General features: G+C 46.6%; 1 protein-coding gene across 1 annotated transcript; it reads right to left on the bottom strand.

The window, feature by feature from the left end:
• Positions 1–2503: 2503 nt before the first annotated feature.
• On the bottom strand, positions 2504–15461 carry MYD88 (MYD88 innate immune signal transduction adaptor). The gene is made up of 5 exons (XM_019616228.2): positions 15031–15461; positions 11292–11423; positions 9457–9637; positions 8550–8641; positions 2504–6015 (listed from the first exon to the last, which is right to left on the bottom strand). The coding sequence occupies exons 1-5, from the start codon at positions 15368–15370 to the stop codon at positions 5861–5863; spliced, it is 900 nt and encodes a 299-aa protein (XP_019471773.1). The 5' UTR covers positions 15371–15461; the 3' UTR covers positions 2504–5860.
• Positions 15462–15697: the final 236 nt, after the last annotated feature.

Raw genomic sequence — 15697 nt, 5'->3', positions numbered from 1 at the left:
CATTTACCCAGTTTTCCCCATCCAAATGGTACTTTTGATCTCAGAGGCAGCAGACCACAAGCAGTTAAGCACCTCAGGACTCACGGCTCTTAAATTAGTTCTGCTGACACAAACAGAAGGCGAGCGGAGCTGAAGATTAGAGCCAGAAAAATGCTGCAAAAAGTTTGTGAAAGTTCACTTCATTGTAACGCCCACATTTGCCTGAATGTATTTCCTGTGAGCCCATACTTTCCCTAACTTTTAATTTCCTAAATAGTGGATGGTGGTCCTGTGTGGAGCCAGGAATTGGACTCAGTGATCCTGTGGGTCCTTTCCAACTCAGGTTGTTCTATGATATAGACCCATTTTGTCACCATGTGGGGTTGAATTCATTAACAAACCCAATCAGACTAATATCACGAAGGCAATATATTCTTGCTGGACTTAGAGCAGGAGTCGTTCTCCTTGTGTCCTGCACTGTCTGGCACATCACCTGCCCTGCAGAGCGTTGTAAGCAGCACCCACCATATGAGTCAGCAAAAGCACTGAACCTTTCCCCCACAAACTGGTACTCAGCCTGCTGCATTGCTTTTCTCTTTCTTCACGTGGCTGCGTGAGTAGGGCTGAGAGCAGTACAAAACCTGTCTGCTCTGGGGAGAATCTGGACACTTGGCAGTTGAGGAAACCCTGGCACATTCCTACAGAGAATCTGTGCTAGCAGCCATCTGCCACCTGTGTCCTCCCTCTACAGCTCTGCTAAGAATCGCAGAATCACAGACTTTCATGGGTTAGAAGTGACCCATAGAAATATCCAGCCTCCTTGCTAAAGCAGTTCCCTCCGTAGGTCGCACAGGAAAGCATCCAGGTGGGTCTTGGATATCTCCAGAGAAGGAGAACCCCACCACCTGTCTGGGCAGCCTGTTTCAGGGCTCTGTCACCCCACACAGAGGAGCTTGGAAGTGCAGCATGGAGAAATTCCACCAGCACATCAGGCCCAGCCATCACACATGTCTGTCCCCACTCTGAGGGCAGTGGGAAGCAGGAGCTAAGCAGGAAGAGGAAAAAGTTTCATGTACTTCTGTATGGAGACATCCAACAAGTGTCTGATGGCAAATGCAGACTGTGTTTGTTCTCTATTTCCAGCCCAGCACCACCAAAAACCAACCTGTGGCACAGCAAGACATGGTTGGTGGGTGTGGTGGTGTTGGGTTGATGGTTGGAATTGATGATCTTAAAAGTGTTTTCCAGCCTTAATGATGGAGAAATTCAAAGTCATCTCAACATCCTAGTGAGCATCAGCTGAACTAAAAGTAGTTACAGGAAAGTGTTTGTGCACAGCAAAAGTTTTGTTGTTTAGTAAATCCCCAACAGGTTTGACAGAGGTTTTTAAACTCTATTAGCATGCTTTCCAATAACATGAACTTTGTGTTTTTTTAATTGCCTTATTAAAATATGTTTCCAGCATGATCAAACAATATTTTCCCAGCTGTTTTTTCTGCGTATTTTCTTCCCTATGCTAATTTTCTGCCAGTAGATGTGCCCTTTGGACCAAGCAATGCTTCTATCACGAGTAAGCAACTCTTTTCATGTCCGTGTAACAAAGACCAGAAGTTGCTCAATCGAGGAGCAATGCTCTATCCATCACCCTCTAACCCTGAAGCTTAGAGAACATTTTGCACAGGTTGCTAAATTTCACCAGGTAAATGCTGTCCTCCAGTAAACAGGGAAATGGCACTGACATTTCAACCTAGAATAAGACATTTGAGGATGATATCCATATCGCTGTACATAGCTGGTTTGTAGCAGCCATAGCAAAGGCATTACCTCATAGCCCTTATAGGAAACATTGTCCCGCAGGAGGCCTACCATATAGCCTCTCCTGATGTGAAGTGCAGCTTCTCCTTGACCTCCAGAAATTCCTTCCAACCAACATTTCTCTGATTCAGTGATCCTTCATCTTTCCTTGTGGTGGGGCCCTGGCCCAGCAGCTGCTGTGTTTGTGAGTTATTTCCCTGCCTTGGACTGACTCCAAGCCGCCTGCCTAAGGAAATGAGGCTGGCAGAATCCTCAGTACTGCCACACAGCACCGTGTTCCTTGGTGGGATCCCTAGAAAAGATGAAGAATAGGAGCTCGACACCCAGCAGCCCTGCTTCCATGGGGTAGGAAGCCAAAGCCCTGGCTCCATCACTGTGGTGAGGACCAGAGCTGAAGCACCCCTGGCACAGCGACAACCACACATTGCATTCTGCAGAAGAGGAACCACGCGTGTCTGAAGTACAATTTCTTGGTGATTTTCTTCCTGGTGTGGTTCAATCACACCTCTCCCTGTTCCAGACACTCTCAAAAGCCTCTGCTGGAGAATTGTTTTAGGCAAAACAAGAAAACAAAAAAGAAACAGCTCCCATTATTCCTCACTAACACTTCCTTTTCAGATCTAGCATTTATTCTCTGACGCCCAAGGAAGATATCCAGCCCATGGGGTTTTGCTGCTTTATTTTACAATGTTTTGTTACATTTGTTACATACATACCAAAAGCTTGTTTGAAAGAGAAAACACAGAACTGCTGACTGTTTTCAGAATGGCTATACAAGATTCTTATCAGGATAGAAAGTAATATAAATATATATCTCTCTATATAAAAATAAATGATTTGGTACAAGGACAATTTCAATGAGGGAAAGAAACAAAATGGAAAAAAGAAACCCAACACGTAACATCATGATTTAAGTTCCTTTTTTAAAGGTGTTGAAACATTTGACCTTCCACTAAGTGCCAAAAGGGGAAAGGAGAACCACGACCGCCACTGAAACACGCGTACAGTAACTGGATTTTATCATTCAGAGATGGCACACCTCATAAAGAACTGTGCCAAGACAGATGCAAAAATGTCAGAAGTGCATAAGCTGGATTTTACTCAGACAAGGATATGCACTCAAACCATACATTTCACGTGTCATGGCTGTTAATTCACTTTGCCCCAAAATTATAATTTTAGTCTACAGGACAAGACAAATGTGAACTGTTGTAAGAAGGCAGTAATGGTGATACTTGCATTGCACCTGAGCCAGCCAGGAGTAGTGAGTGCAGTTAGGTGATAATGAAACCCATCCTAAGCACTGACATCTGTGTGAATTCATCTACTGGAAGCCTGAAGATTTAGGAATTCAGCTCTTGGTTTTGACTTCCCTTCCAGAAGCTGCACTTTCCTTGCTCCACAGTCACCAGATCATCTATTACAAAGTTGACTATTATTGCTCTTGCTGCTATTATTTCTCCTAATTTACAGCATCTCAAGTGCCAAATCACGTATCAGGACCCATGCAGGAGTCACTGCACAGGTTGGCTCTGCCAACAGAACTCTCCAACTTTTAGATATACTTTCCTTAGCAGAGGTTGCAAGAAGCAAAGGGAAACAAAAAGGCCTCAGAAAATCCTTATATCAGCAAAACTGGAGGAGGAGAAAGTTCCACACACTCTTTTGTTGAAACATCCAACAAGTGTTTGATGGCCAACATAAGAGTGTATTTCTTCTGTGCCCAGCCCAGCACCACCAAACCCAATCTGTGGGACACAGTCAGTGGGCATGGTGGGGATGGACTGATGGTTGGACTGGATGATCTTTGAAGTCTTTTCCAATCTTTATGATTCTATGACTCAGGCAGAGCTCAGGGTCCATTCCCTCAGTGGGCAGCCAGGTTTCTCCCCTGGCAGCGCAAGCCCTGCAGCTCCAGTGCTGGCAGCACGGCCCACTGCCTCCCTCTAGTGTCCGGAGCAGGGCCTCCTGCTTTTGTTCTCGCCCCTAATGAGACATTGGATGAGTTCTTTCAGCTCTCAATTCAAGAGGGATCTGGTTCAGTCCTGTGAGCAGTGACCCGTATTTAATGTTGATAGACGCTCTGGAGTATGGGAATTCATCGAGCCCCAGGAGTGACTGGGGATCAAGCAGCCTCCAGAAACTCTTATATAATTAACATTTAACGATTATGCAAAAGCCCTAAGGCATGCAGCTGTCTCCTTCCTGCAGGAGGGACCTGAGGGCAAGAGGACATGAAGATGAACTATTCAGAAACTCATCATCAGCTTAACTTCTCTCCTCTGATGTGCACAGGCTTCTCACTGGAGTCAACAAGACAGAATGGTGCAAATATCACCTTGGTACCATGCCAGCAGTTAGAAGGGACTGAAAAACACTGAGTTTGTGAGCCTACCCTAAAACTGTCCCCATGTCAACACACACATTGCTGTGTTCAGATCAAGGACAGGCCTCTCTTGGCCAGGAGGAAGCAGCAACAGACATGGCAGCAACTTCTGGTAAGTAAACATTCATTTACGGGGTGGCTGAAGAAGAGGCAGGTGCACATGTCCCTGTCTGAGGAAGTCAGCCCTGGTAATGCTTTAAAACACATCTTTAAAAAAATCAATCATAATCCAGATACAATCTTAAAGACATAAGCTAGTAAAACCTTAAGCTGTAAAATCAACCCATGTCAGTGGCTGAGGTGAGGAACAAAGTGGTAGAGATCAGGCAACTGCAGATACATAAGCAAGATTCTCCTCTTCCCAGTGTAAATAGTTACTGAAAATCTGTTTAATATCCCAATAGGTCACTGTAAAACACCACTGTGGGCAGAATTCTTGCTCACACATTAACAACTGTGGAGATTAGTTAAAAGATGCTCTTTCCTATTAAGGTAACATTATCTTCTATAATTTAAACAGCCCAATCTATAATTCAGTACACTCTTTATTTGGTATTTACCCCTGTGCCTTTGAGGCATCCTAAAAGCTGATGTGCTTTGGCAGGCTCTTAAAAGTCAAACAATTGGTGAACTGGACCCACTTAGGTGCACAGCTGTGTTCCTTTTCAAGCCAATGAGCAAAAGCATCCTGTACTTTGTGTAGAAAGGACTTTCACAAAAATACAGATTTCAAGACTGAGTTTCTATTAAAGGAAGTCTCTCTTGTAAACATTTAATCAGGCCTGGGAATACAAAACATTGGTATAAGACATGACAATTAATCAAGTGTCACATGAACACAGACATGCTGCAAGAGTGTGTCCTTCCTTATAGTTCTGGCTTCAATGAGGAAAAAAAAAAAATCAGTTATGTCAGATATAAGGGACTACTCAGAAGATGCCAGTAATGAGGGATTTACCCAGGAAAGGAGTATGGAACAGGAATGTTGCAATACAGCTTAAGGATGAAAACATCCACAGGAAATAAACTGAATTCAGTAGTTATTATTACAAGGATAACTGCTCTGACCTTGCAGATGTTGCTAAGAACAAAGGTATAACCATTAGTAGCTTTACAGTGGTTTAACAATTAAAATATGCCTCTGCTCTTTTGGAAAGACTGAAGGAAACTCACAACAAGCATAGGCCAGGGACTGACCACAGCAATTCCTGTGCTGCCCAACCAACAGGGGATTTCACTGACATTTTAAAATGACACGTACCCTAAATATTACTATAGCCATTAAAGAGCTTGTAAAATAGTATGAACCTTTTATTTTAAAGAGCCTGCAGTTTGAGGCTTTCATCATTTCTTGTCTTATACCAGCATTTTATATTCCCATGTCTCATTAAGAACTTTACACCTAGTATCAGTGACTCAGGCTTTAAGTCTGTATTTCCAGTAAAATTTCTTATTTCACCAAGTGCTGGATGCTGTTGCTTGCTGACTTGAATAGGAACACCCACACAGTTATTCTATTTCCCTTTCCAAGTTATGAAAAAGTGCTAGAGGAAATTCTCTGCTCCCAGCTGCAGGCTCCAAGGACTGCAGGCTCCAAGTTCTGCAGTGGGATGCTATAGGAACACCGTGGTCCAAAGGCACAACCAGGACAGATTGAAAAAAGGCTCTCAAAACTTTGCATCATGGCAGCAAGAGAGATTTTGCCAGTCTTGTCCAGAACCATTTTTTGGTGCAAGGATTGGTGTAATCACAAATTGTAATGAACCTCAAGATGCTTGGAAACTCGTTCTTCATGGTCTTGCATTTGACTGGAATCAGCCGCTTGAGACGAGCACCTGAAAGAGAGATCACACAGGCAGAGGATTACACAGAGCCACACTCACATCCTGCTTATACTGTCTCCTCTAAGCAGTACACACACCCCAAGATGCAGGTTCTCACCCTGCAGAGCAAGTTTCTGAACCACAAGCACTCAACCAAGAACATGTCACTCAAGTATCAGCCAGGGCCCTGTGTGCATCTTGCCTGATCCCAGAGAAGAACAGTGAAGGCAGTGAAGAGCAGCAAATAGAAAAGAACAAAGAACAGTTTCTTGTCGAATGCAAACAGGAATATACAGTACATTCCAGTACTTCCAGATGGATTTGACAATCTAAACTTCTTTGAGATCACAGAATCACAGAATGGCCAGGGTTGGAAGGGACCTCAAGGATCATGAACCTCCAACCCCCTGCCACATCCAAGGCCACCAACCTCCCCATTTAATACCAGACCAGGCTGCCCAGGGCCCCATCCAACCTGGCCTTGAACACCTCCAGGGATGGGGCATCCACAGCCTCTCTGGGCAGCTGTTCCAGCACCTCACCACTCTCTCTGTAAAGCACTTTTCCCTGACATCCAGCCTAAATCTCCCCTCCCTCAACTTAAAACCATTTCCCCTTGTCCTGCCATTATCTGCCCTTTCAAAGAGTTGATTCCCCTCCTGTTTGTAGGCTCCCTTTAGGTACTGAAAGGCTGCAATGAGGTTACCCCACAGCCTTCTCTTCTCCAGGCTGAACAAGCCCAGCTCCCTCAGCCTGTCCTCATAGGGGAGGTGCTCCAGTCCCCTGATCATCTTTGTGGCCCTCCTCTGGACCCTCTCCAACAGCTCCCTGTCTTTCTTGTACAGGGGGCTCCAGACCTGGACACAGTACTGCAGATGGGGCCTCACGAGAGCAGAGTAGAGGGGGACAATCACCTCCCTGTCCTTGCTGGCCACCCCTCTTCTGATGGAGCCCAAGATCCCATTTGCTTTTTGAGCTGCAAATTTCAAGATGGTTCTCTCCAGTTTTTCTGTTTCCCACCCTGAAGCAGATACACTGCTGAGCGCACCCACATGGATACAAGGGGCAGCGAGGAATCATTTTAATAACAGGAACGGCTTTTGTTGAGGCATGTGCAAGATCAGACAACTGTCCCTGTGATTACTACAGAAGCAGCAGCTGTTCTAGAGAGGAACCTCTCCCCATCCCATTTTCCATAAGGAAACCTGCTACTAGTTGAAGTCTGCCCAGTGCAATGATGCTGAGGCCTGGATGATGCACGTACAAGATTTCCTAACTGCAGCAGGTGCTTAAGTAACAAGTGGAGCTTGCACAACTTGCCACCAAACCCTTCTGGGTGTGACAGTGTGAGTTACCTTACATGAAAAACTAACTTAGTTCTGCAAGCCTGTACTTACATGCATGGTTTTATTGCTAGAGTTTGTGTCATTACACAGAGATGTGCATTTCTGGTCTAATGAAAAAAAACTGATGTAGAATGAAAAGGTCTTTGCTACCAATTCTTCTGATTAGGGGCTGATGTGGTGTGCTAGGGATGCTCATGGGATTAATGCCAAGATAGGAATTATTTTGTCACGGAAGATGCAGCTCATTCCTTGCTGTACTGGCTGTGTCCTGGCTTCCAGTTTAACCTCTGGCCTATCAATTCTAATGCCCCATCAAATACCTCATCTACAAGAGACTCGATATGCAGGCATTCCTATGGATCTTAACGTGTCCTCTGCACTGTTAAGCTATGCTGCATTTACTCCCTATATACACATACAAATGTAGGGTAACTGCTAGTTAGAGATGCAATCTGAACAGCCTTCAGGAAATAAACTGATGTTTTCTTCAATTCAGGAAGAATATAGAACAGATTTTTCCCATCAAAATTGAAAATTCATTCTATTTTTTGTTTGTCTATCCATGATACTCCAGGATCTCTGCAGAAAGGTGCAGGCTCATTAACTGAAATTGCCCCAGCACTTACTCACACTATATTCACTGCAACACTTTTCCCAACAGCAGAAAATTTCCTGTATGAATCTTAAAGCATTTCAGAAGTTCCCCAATTTGCATGCAGCTGCACCAGCTCTGAAGCAGGCAGTTAACCCACTTGGCAGCTGAAGCACCCAAGCTTCTCACTCACATGCAGGTCAATGGCAGGGCAAGGAACCAAGTCCAGGTCCTTGCCTGCATGACAAAATTTATAAAACCACTGTTAGTTTTGATGGCTGCTTCTAATAGAGATAAATTTCTGTTTACTTACTGAAGGGCATTAGACCCAGGGCTATCCCTGAGCCTAGGTGGACTTTTACACATAGGTCAGTGGAAAGAACACACCTCTGAAAGTGGGTTCTGGTTCAGTAGCCATCTATTACTCATTTTCTCTTTTCTCACAGATTTATCTCATCTGTTTAAATCCATCCCAGACCAGCCCTCATTCTGCATTTGTGCAGTGCCCTATGGTACAGCACTGACCTCAGCCACGGCTTCAGATGTTACTGCAGTACAAGTTATAAAGCTGACAGGCAATTTTAAATAGAATGCTTGTGAGATCTTACCTGGGGAAAGACTGAGAGCAAATTTGGTCTGAAAATCACATTCATCGCTTTCCAGGTAATCATCTGAAATGACAACCACCATCCTCCGACACCTTCAGAAAAAGAGAAAGCAGTCGGGGAGAAAGAAATAAGATGTCAATGGAGGCGCCTCTCATTCTCATCAGTAAAAAAAAAAAGAGGTATTCCTCCAAATTACTCTGATAGAAAAATGAACCCCTTAGTTGTGGTTGAGCAGGAATTAACTACAGGGTAAAGACTACACACAGAAAACACTAAAATATGAAGAGCAAAGATCTCACTGTCCATGGAATCTTTATTTGATGCTCTGTTTGTCTATTACAAAAAATGCCATCTAAATTGTCTGCTCAAACACCTCTTGGGATTTCTCACTGAACCTAATTTGGCAGGACTGTGACAGCAAAAGAGCTGCGTGGGGCAGCAGCTCCCCTCTTCATGCTGTAAAGGACTTTCTCTACATAAGTCTCTATCTAAGATGTCACTTTTATGTGACACACCTGCCCACCATCCTCGAGTCCCACAAAGATTTGAAGGATCCCTAAACACCGGTGCTGTTCCCTGAAATTCTACATAATGAGATGGAGCTAACTCTGAAATACAGTTTGGAGCTGAATTCATTTAAAGATTCCCTCCAAAGATGCAACTGCAGGATGAAAAGGAATCAAGTGTAAGTGGCATCACTATTACAGCATCTTCCCCGTGAGCTATGAAGCTACATGTTTAGGAATGCTTGAGTCTTCATTATTGAACCAAGAGTATAAAACAAACCCCATGAAGACATCCCCATGGATTTCTCCTGCTCCGCTGGCACAATGCTGCAGACATAAAGTTAAAATGAGCACAACATTCCATTACACTGAGCTGATCCAACCAGCCGTGGTTCACTCACCTTCTTTCTATGAGTTCTCCACTGATGGACCACACACACGTTCCTGGCAAGACATCCCGATCAAACACACAGAGCTTCAGTTTGAACTCCGTTTGCTCCAGCTCTCTGATCATCTCCTGGACAAACTGAAGGTCCTTCTGACAGTAGCAGATGAAGGCATCAAACATCTCTGTTCCATGCCCTGAAACCATTAAAAATTCAGCTGTCATCTTCGCCAATGAATGAACTTCCTAGCCTGAACATAGCTCCCCCAGCCCTTGACAGACAAGCTCTATGCCATGCTTGCTAAGGTAACTGAACTCTTTACCAGACCAACTACCCTTCAGCCCAGACTCTTGTCCAGAACAGGACTGGTGGGAAGTAATGCATGTGTGTGCCTTCACCACTTATTTTCACAGTTCAGGGTATTAGAGTAAGCCCAGGTTTGGTGGCAGGGGTTAGAGAAGTGTAGCCAAGATGCAGACAAGCAGAAGCAGTAGCAGCAGGGAGGGAGGGAAGACAAAGCACAGGAGAACTGGAGGGAGCAGAGTACCCTTAAAGATACAACCAGGAGCCTGCTGCTCTGCAATTACACATCTAAAATACCCATCTGACTCTAAGTCTTACTTCTGTAATGCAGGTTACAGCACTATGAGCTTCCTACCCAAAACCTTACAGCAGGACCATCATCCCATAAGGATGATGTGGTGTGGGTTAAGCCTAGAAATTTGGAACTCACCATTGTTATGGCCAAGGTGTTAAACTTGGGTACCCAAGGCCACATCCTAAGTAAATGGCCCTGTTTTCCAAAGATGTTAATGGCTGGCAGCTCTCAGTTATTTAGCACTTGTACCAATAAAATAGTGCTTTATTTTAAAGACACGAACCTCGCAAACAAGCACCTTAATATTGCTGGGTGGCTTTCCACTATGTTATTTTATTTCCCTATCAGTGTCACTACATGTTTTTTAAAGTTTTTATGCCAGCTAAAGCCTACTACTGAAAAACGAGGTCAGGCTCTAAATGTAGCTCTGATGAGAAAAGCAGCAAGCCAGCAGGCAGCTTAAATTCAAGCAGCAGCCAGTCAAGTAGAAGGGAAACTGGCTGCCAGGTTAACCTGGGGCACAACACTTCCCTGAGTCACGTCATGCAAAGATGCTGTACAGGCATCTTTGTGGGCACTTGGCAGGGACACCGATGTCCCCATACACAGCAAAGGCAGCTGCCCAAAGTCAGACCAGCCAAAGGAGCTCCTGGAGAAGTGTGCTGACATCTCCATTCTGCATGGCTGCTGCTCACCCTCGTATGATAGGACATTCACTTCTCCAGCTGTATGTAGCTGTACACGCAGCCCAGTGTGTGTGCACAGAGCTGTGTTTCCTCCTGCTCCTTCACACCCAGCAATACTTCCAACCCTGCTTCCTTTTTATTCAAGATTCTTCAATCTGCTGAAGACTGGGCAACGTAGCCAAGGCAGCCAGCTCTGAGCTCCTTCCCCTTCATGCTGTGCTTTCAGCAGCCTGCAGCTGTTTGTTCTGTGAGCCAAGCCAAGCAGAGGGACAGCAGCTGCTTCTGGAAGTCTCCTTCCACACACGGCCAGCAGGCTCTGTGCCAGGCTGTTTCAGGGTGCAGCGTTCCCCAGGGTTGCTTTTGCTTCTCCTCTATGCCCAAAGGAACAGGCAATGGGAAGAATGAAAACACCTGCAGACTACCAGCTACAGCACTCCAGTCAGGGTTATGAGAAGTCACAACACTGAAAGAGAACGGATTTTCTGTACTTCTCACAGGGATCTGCTGGGCAGCTAAACATGATCACTGCATGAGATGTGCCATAGTGATGCCATCACTGCACTCACCGTACGGATCATCCCTCGTGGTGATGCCCATCAGCTCTGACGTCTTCGGCACACTGCTGTCTACTGCTGGGACCTGCAGTGGCTGCTCAGCCTCCTGCTGCTTCCTTCGTAAGTACTTCTTGCAGTCCTCCTCTGCAAAGACACAACACCAAGCCATAAGTGTGCTTCTATGCTGCAGGGGTCCTTTACAACCTTTACAACAGGAAATTTCTCTATTTTACACATCAGGGATATTAGACAGTAAAACCCTGCTGGGTTTTTTGGTGCCTATCTGTTCACCTGTTAGCCTCGAGTTTACCCAGCACCTTCTTGAACCTCTTGATGCTGCATCCACCATCTCCTCCAGCAGGGACAAGTAAAATTCCAGCATGCCGCTGGAACAGGCTTCCTGTTTTCCAGCAGCTATCAGAAACCTCTTTTAGCTTGGGCTGAGCAGATGCACACATCACTGTGAAATAACTGAGGGTGCTATATTTGCTGCTGTGAATTTTTCATGTGGGACAATGATGTACACTGAGCTACTACAAACAGATTTTGTTTAAAAATGACTGACAAATCTAACAGTAAAGTCTTTGGAGAACTGAAAAGTAATCCCACAGGCTCTGCTACTCTGCAATCCACAATCACAGAAGAATTGAAAGTAAATGGAGATTTGAAACTAGCAAAAGAATGATGAAACTGCTGCCTGTCTGCTACTTTGCTTAAGATTCAAACACATTAAAACAAAAATGAACAAGCACCAACCAGAAAAGCACCAATCAGTCAGAATTAGTCTGAAGCAGCTGCAGAGGTCGCTGGTACAGCAGCACAGAGCAGAGCAAAGCCTGGAAGTGCAGAAGTGGGTGGGGAACTCTCCTGCCACCCAGCCCTGCCCACACCCAGAATGCTGCAGGAAGCCCAGCTCCTGAACCCCGTCTCTGTTTCTGTCTCACATCTCTGTGCCCCACAGCTGGATTACCAGCAGCCTAACCAGGTGTCAGAGCAGAGATTTTCCTGAGGCATACCCAATCTGCCTCTCTTCTCCCTTCTTCCTCAGTTGTTCAGCAGTGAGAAGAACCAGCTGCATTCTTCTCTCTCCCTGTTGCAAAATGCCTGACATGAGTTTTTCTAGCTTGGTCCCCAGACTCATCACCACCCCACTCAAGACTGAAACACACTCACTAAGTTAAGTGCTTGCCTAGTTCATCCAGATCAGCCAACATGCACAGATTTTTGATAGTATCATACCATAATCCCACATCTCACATATTCATATAGGATAAACCTGAGCCCACAGGTCCAGCCTGAAGGAATGACAGACTTCCAGTGCCTAGGTATGGATTAGTCCCCAGCAGGAACTGGTACCTGATAACAACAGTTTAACAACAACGAACAAGAATCAAAAACAACTCTAAAAGCCCATAAAGCAGAAGCCATTTAAGAAGCAAGAAGCTCCTCCACACTGAGTAGTCCCATTCCACGCAGCATCTAACAAGGTAGTGAAGGCCTTATATTGAGCAGTTGAGCAAAAGCCTGAGGTACTGGAGAGAAAGAATAAAACCATGATATTCTCTGACTCTGTGTGCTCTGTGTAGAGAGAGTATACCTTATACCTCAAGCAGGAACTCAGCACTTTTGAAACTGGTCAGGAAAAAAAAAAAATCACTGTTTCAGCAGGAAATAGCATAAACATACCAAAGCAAAGAGTTTTACATACCTAAAGATGACTGTATAACAAAATAAGCTGATGAGAAAAATCAGACTTAAAGCAGATGTGCAAGGATTGAAAAGTTGCATCTTTCAAGCGCCCACACTCCAAAGACTGTAACAGGGGAGCTGTAATGTAAATGTAGCCCTGTGGTACTAATGGCCCTAAGTGACACTACACAAGGCTGCAGGAGACACCATTTTTTTAGCATCATAAACATTTAGCAGGGCCACACCGCAAGAAATGGAGCATGTGATGAAAAAAGAAGGAACTGGTTCTGAAGTAAAAACCACAAACTGAAAGTAGTATCCTTTGGAGCTGCACAGCATCATCAAGTTTGTGTTCAACAGAGACACCTTGAGGCCTTCCAAACAATTTAAGATACCTTTGTGGGGGCCACTGAAATGTGCCCCAGATCTGCACTCCTGTAATGGAAGCACAGACCACAGAAACCTCAATGCTGATGTTTTAATCTCCAAGCCAAAGTCCTAACAGTGGAAACGAAAACGCCTTTGGCAACGGGAAATAACATGCACCAGAGTTTATGCAACCATCCATTTTCTTTCCTCTTATGAGCATAAATATCTCTGAAGTCTGTAAGAGCTTGGAGCACTGGCAAGCTGGAGCTTGTAGGCCCACAATCCTCAGCCAAAAATAACAAGACAGACATGGTTGCACTGGGTCAGGCTGCAAGTCCCTCTAGCATCCTGTCCCACATAGCGGTCAAGAACCAGGGGAGACTGTAAGTATCAAATAAGTATGCATCAATAGTTTCCCCAAATAATTTATCTTCTGAGTATTCTTTACCATTTATTTTTAAAACCTATATTTCAAACCACTTCCAGTTCAGGCATTTCCGGAATCTGAGAGTATTTCAGAGTATTTTCCTTCCAAGAATTTATCTGCCTCCTCTTATCAGCGTGACCCACAACCAGGCTAAACTTGTGACTAGAGATCCAGCTCCTCCTGCTCTGCTCAGTGTCTGAAAGAGCTCATCCACAGCTCTGGGCCAGAAGCAGCTTCGGGGGTGCACAGCATGTTGTGAAGCCCCAGCTCCCTCCCACAGCTGGCAGCTTCTGCTCTCAGTGAGGATCACAAAACACATGAATGTTTACTATTTTTTCCCCAAAAAAGTCTTCAGACATTCTTCATTTGGGAGACCTGCAGGAGTTCCGGCACGTCTTTGGTCCTTGCTCAGGTTCCCTCGAGAGATGCACTCCTATACCTTCATTCCTCGCAGTAACAGGAAATGAGATTGGTTGTTTCTTTACCACAGACCCAGGAAGCTACCTTAGGTAACACATGGCCTCAAAGGCACCTTGTTTTGGAAACGCCTGGGCAAGGAAGTTCCCTTCTTACTGCAGTTCTGAGAGCTGCCTTCCCTCTCAATTCCGGCGACCATGCAGAATACAAAGAGCTTACAAGGAACAAGTTACAAGAACAGCTGTAGGATCTCCACATTTATTGTTTTGTGCTGATTCCATCTCAGCGTGCAAGGAAATTAATTTCTCTCCTGTTATTCACATTCACGAGGCAGCTCCAGATCTCCATGCCAACACCTCTGGATCTTCCTAGAACATCAGTGTGAGCCTTCTCCTGGCCCACCTTCTCAAGAGCATCCTTTGATGTGCAGAAATCCCATTAGTGGGGTTCCAGGCACTCCATAAGATCATTAAGGTTGGAAAAGATCACCGAGTCCAACCCCAACCCATCACTGATATTGCCGACATCCATCCCTCAGTGCCACACATCTCCACGATTCATTAACACCTCCAGGAATGCTGACCGCATCACCTCCCTGGGCAGCCCGTGCCAGTGCGTTCCCACTATTTTCGAGAAGAAATTCTTCCTGATATCCAACCCGAACCTCCCCTGGCACAACTTGACGCCATCGCCTCGCCGTTCCGTGGGAGCAGAGGCCGACCTCACCTCACCACAAGCTCCCCTCAGGAGCTGCAGAGCGGTGCTCTCTCTCCCCCCTCCCCCAGCCTCTCCGCGGTCCCTCCAGGCCCCGAACCCGCACCGCCCGAGCGCGTCGGTGCCGGTGCTCACCCACACTGCTGGCCAGCTCCAGCAGCACGTCGTGCCGGCCCAGCTGCCGCAGGAGCTCCAGCAGTTGACCCACGGTGGCTCCGCCGGGACAGCGGCTCTGCCACTCGTCCAGCAGCGCGGCCGTGGGGTCGGGCAGCGCCTCCAGCCGCCGGATCTCCAGGTAGTCGCAGCCCAGCTCCTCCGCCAGCGCCGTCCAGTCGGCCGCGGTCGCCGCCCGCGGGTTGAGGTAAAGGCCGAGGCGGCGCCGCACGCCGTAGTTGAGGGCCACCATGGGCACGGCGTGCAGATCCGCCAGCTCGGGGCCGGGAGCGGAGCCCGCACCCACGGGTACTGTAGCCATGGCCGCGCCGCTCTCGCTACTTCCCCCGGCGCGGCCCTTTCGCTTCCCGCTTCTCCCCGCCTCCCCGCCGCGTGCCGCCCCGCCTCCCGCTGGGGGCAGCGCCGCGAGCGCCTGGCGGCGGGACGGCCGCGCGGTTTGGGTCGGAAGGAGCCTCGATGCCCGCCCGGCCCCGACCGCGGCCGTGGGCAGGGACGCCTCCCCCATCTCGGGCTGCCCGGGGACCCGTCCAGCCTGGACCTGAGCACCATTGCACATCGTTGAACATCACTGCCCTCTACAACTTCCTGAAGGGAGGTTGTGATGAGGAGGGGTTTGGCCTCTTCTCCC

The sequence above is a fragment of the Meleagris gallopavo genome, chromosome 6 (assembly GCF_905368555.1).
Source record: "Meleagris gallopavo chromosome 6, MGAL_WU_HG_1.1, whole genome shotgun sequence".
In the NCBI taxonomy this organism is placed as follows: Eukaryota; Metazoa; Chordata; class Aves; order Galliformes; family Phasianidae; genus Meleagris; species Meleagris gallopavo.
This window is presented reverse-complemented; position numbering and strand designations above follow the sequence as displayed.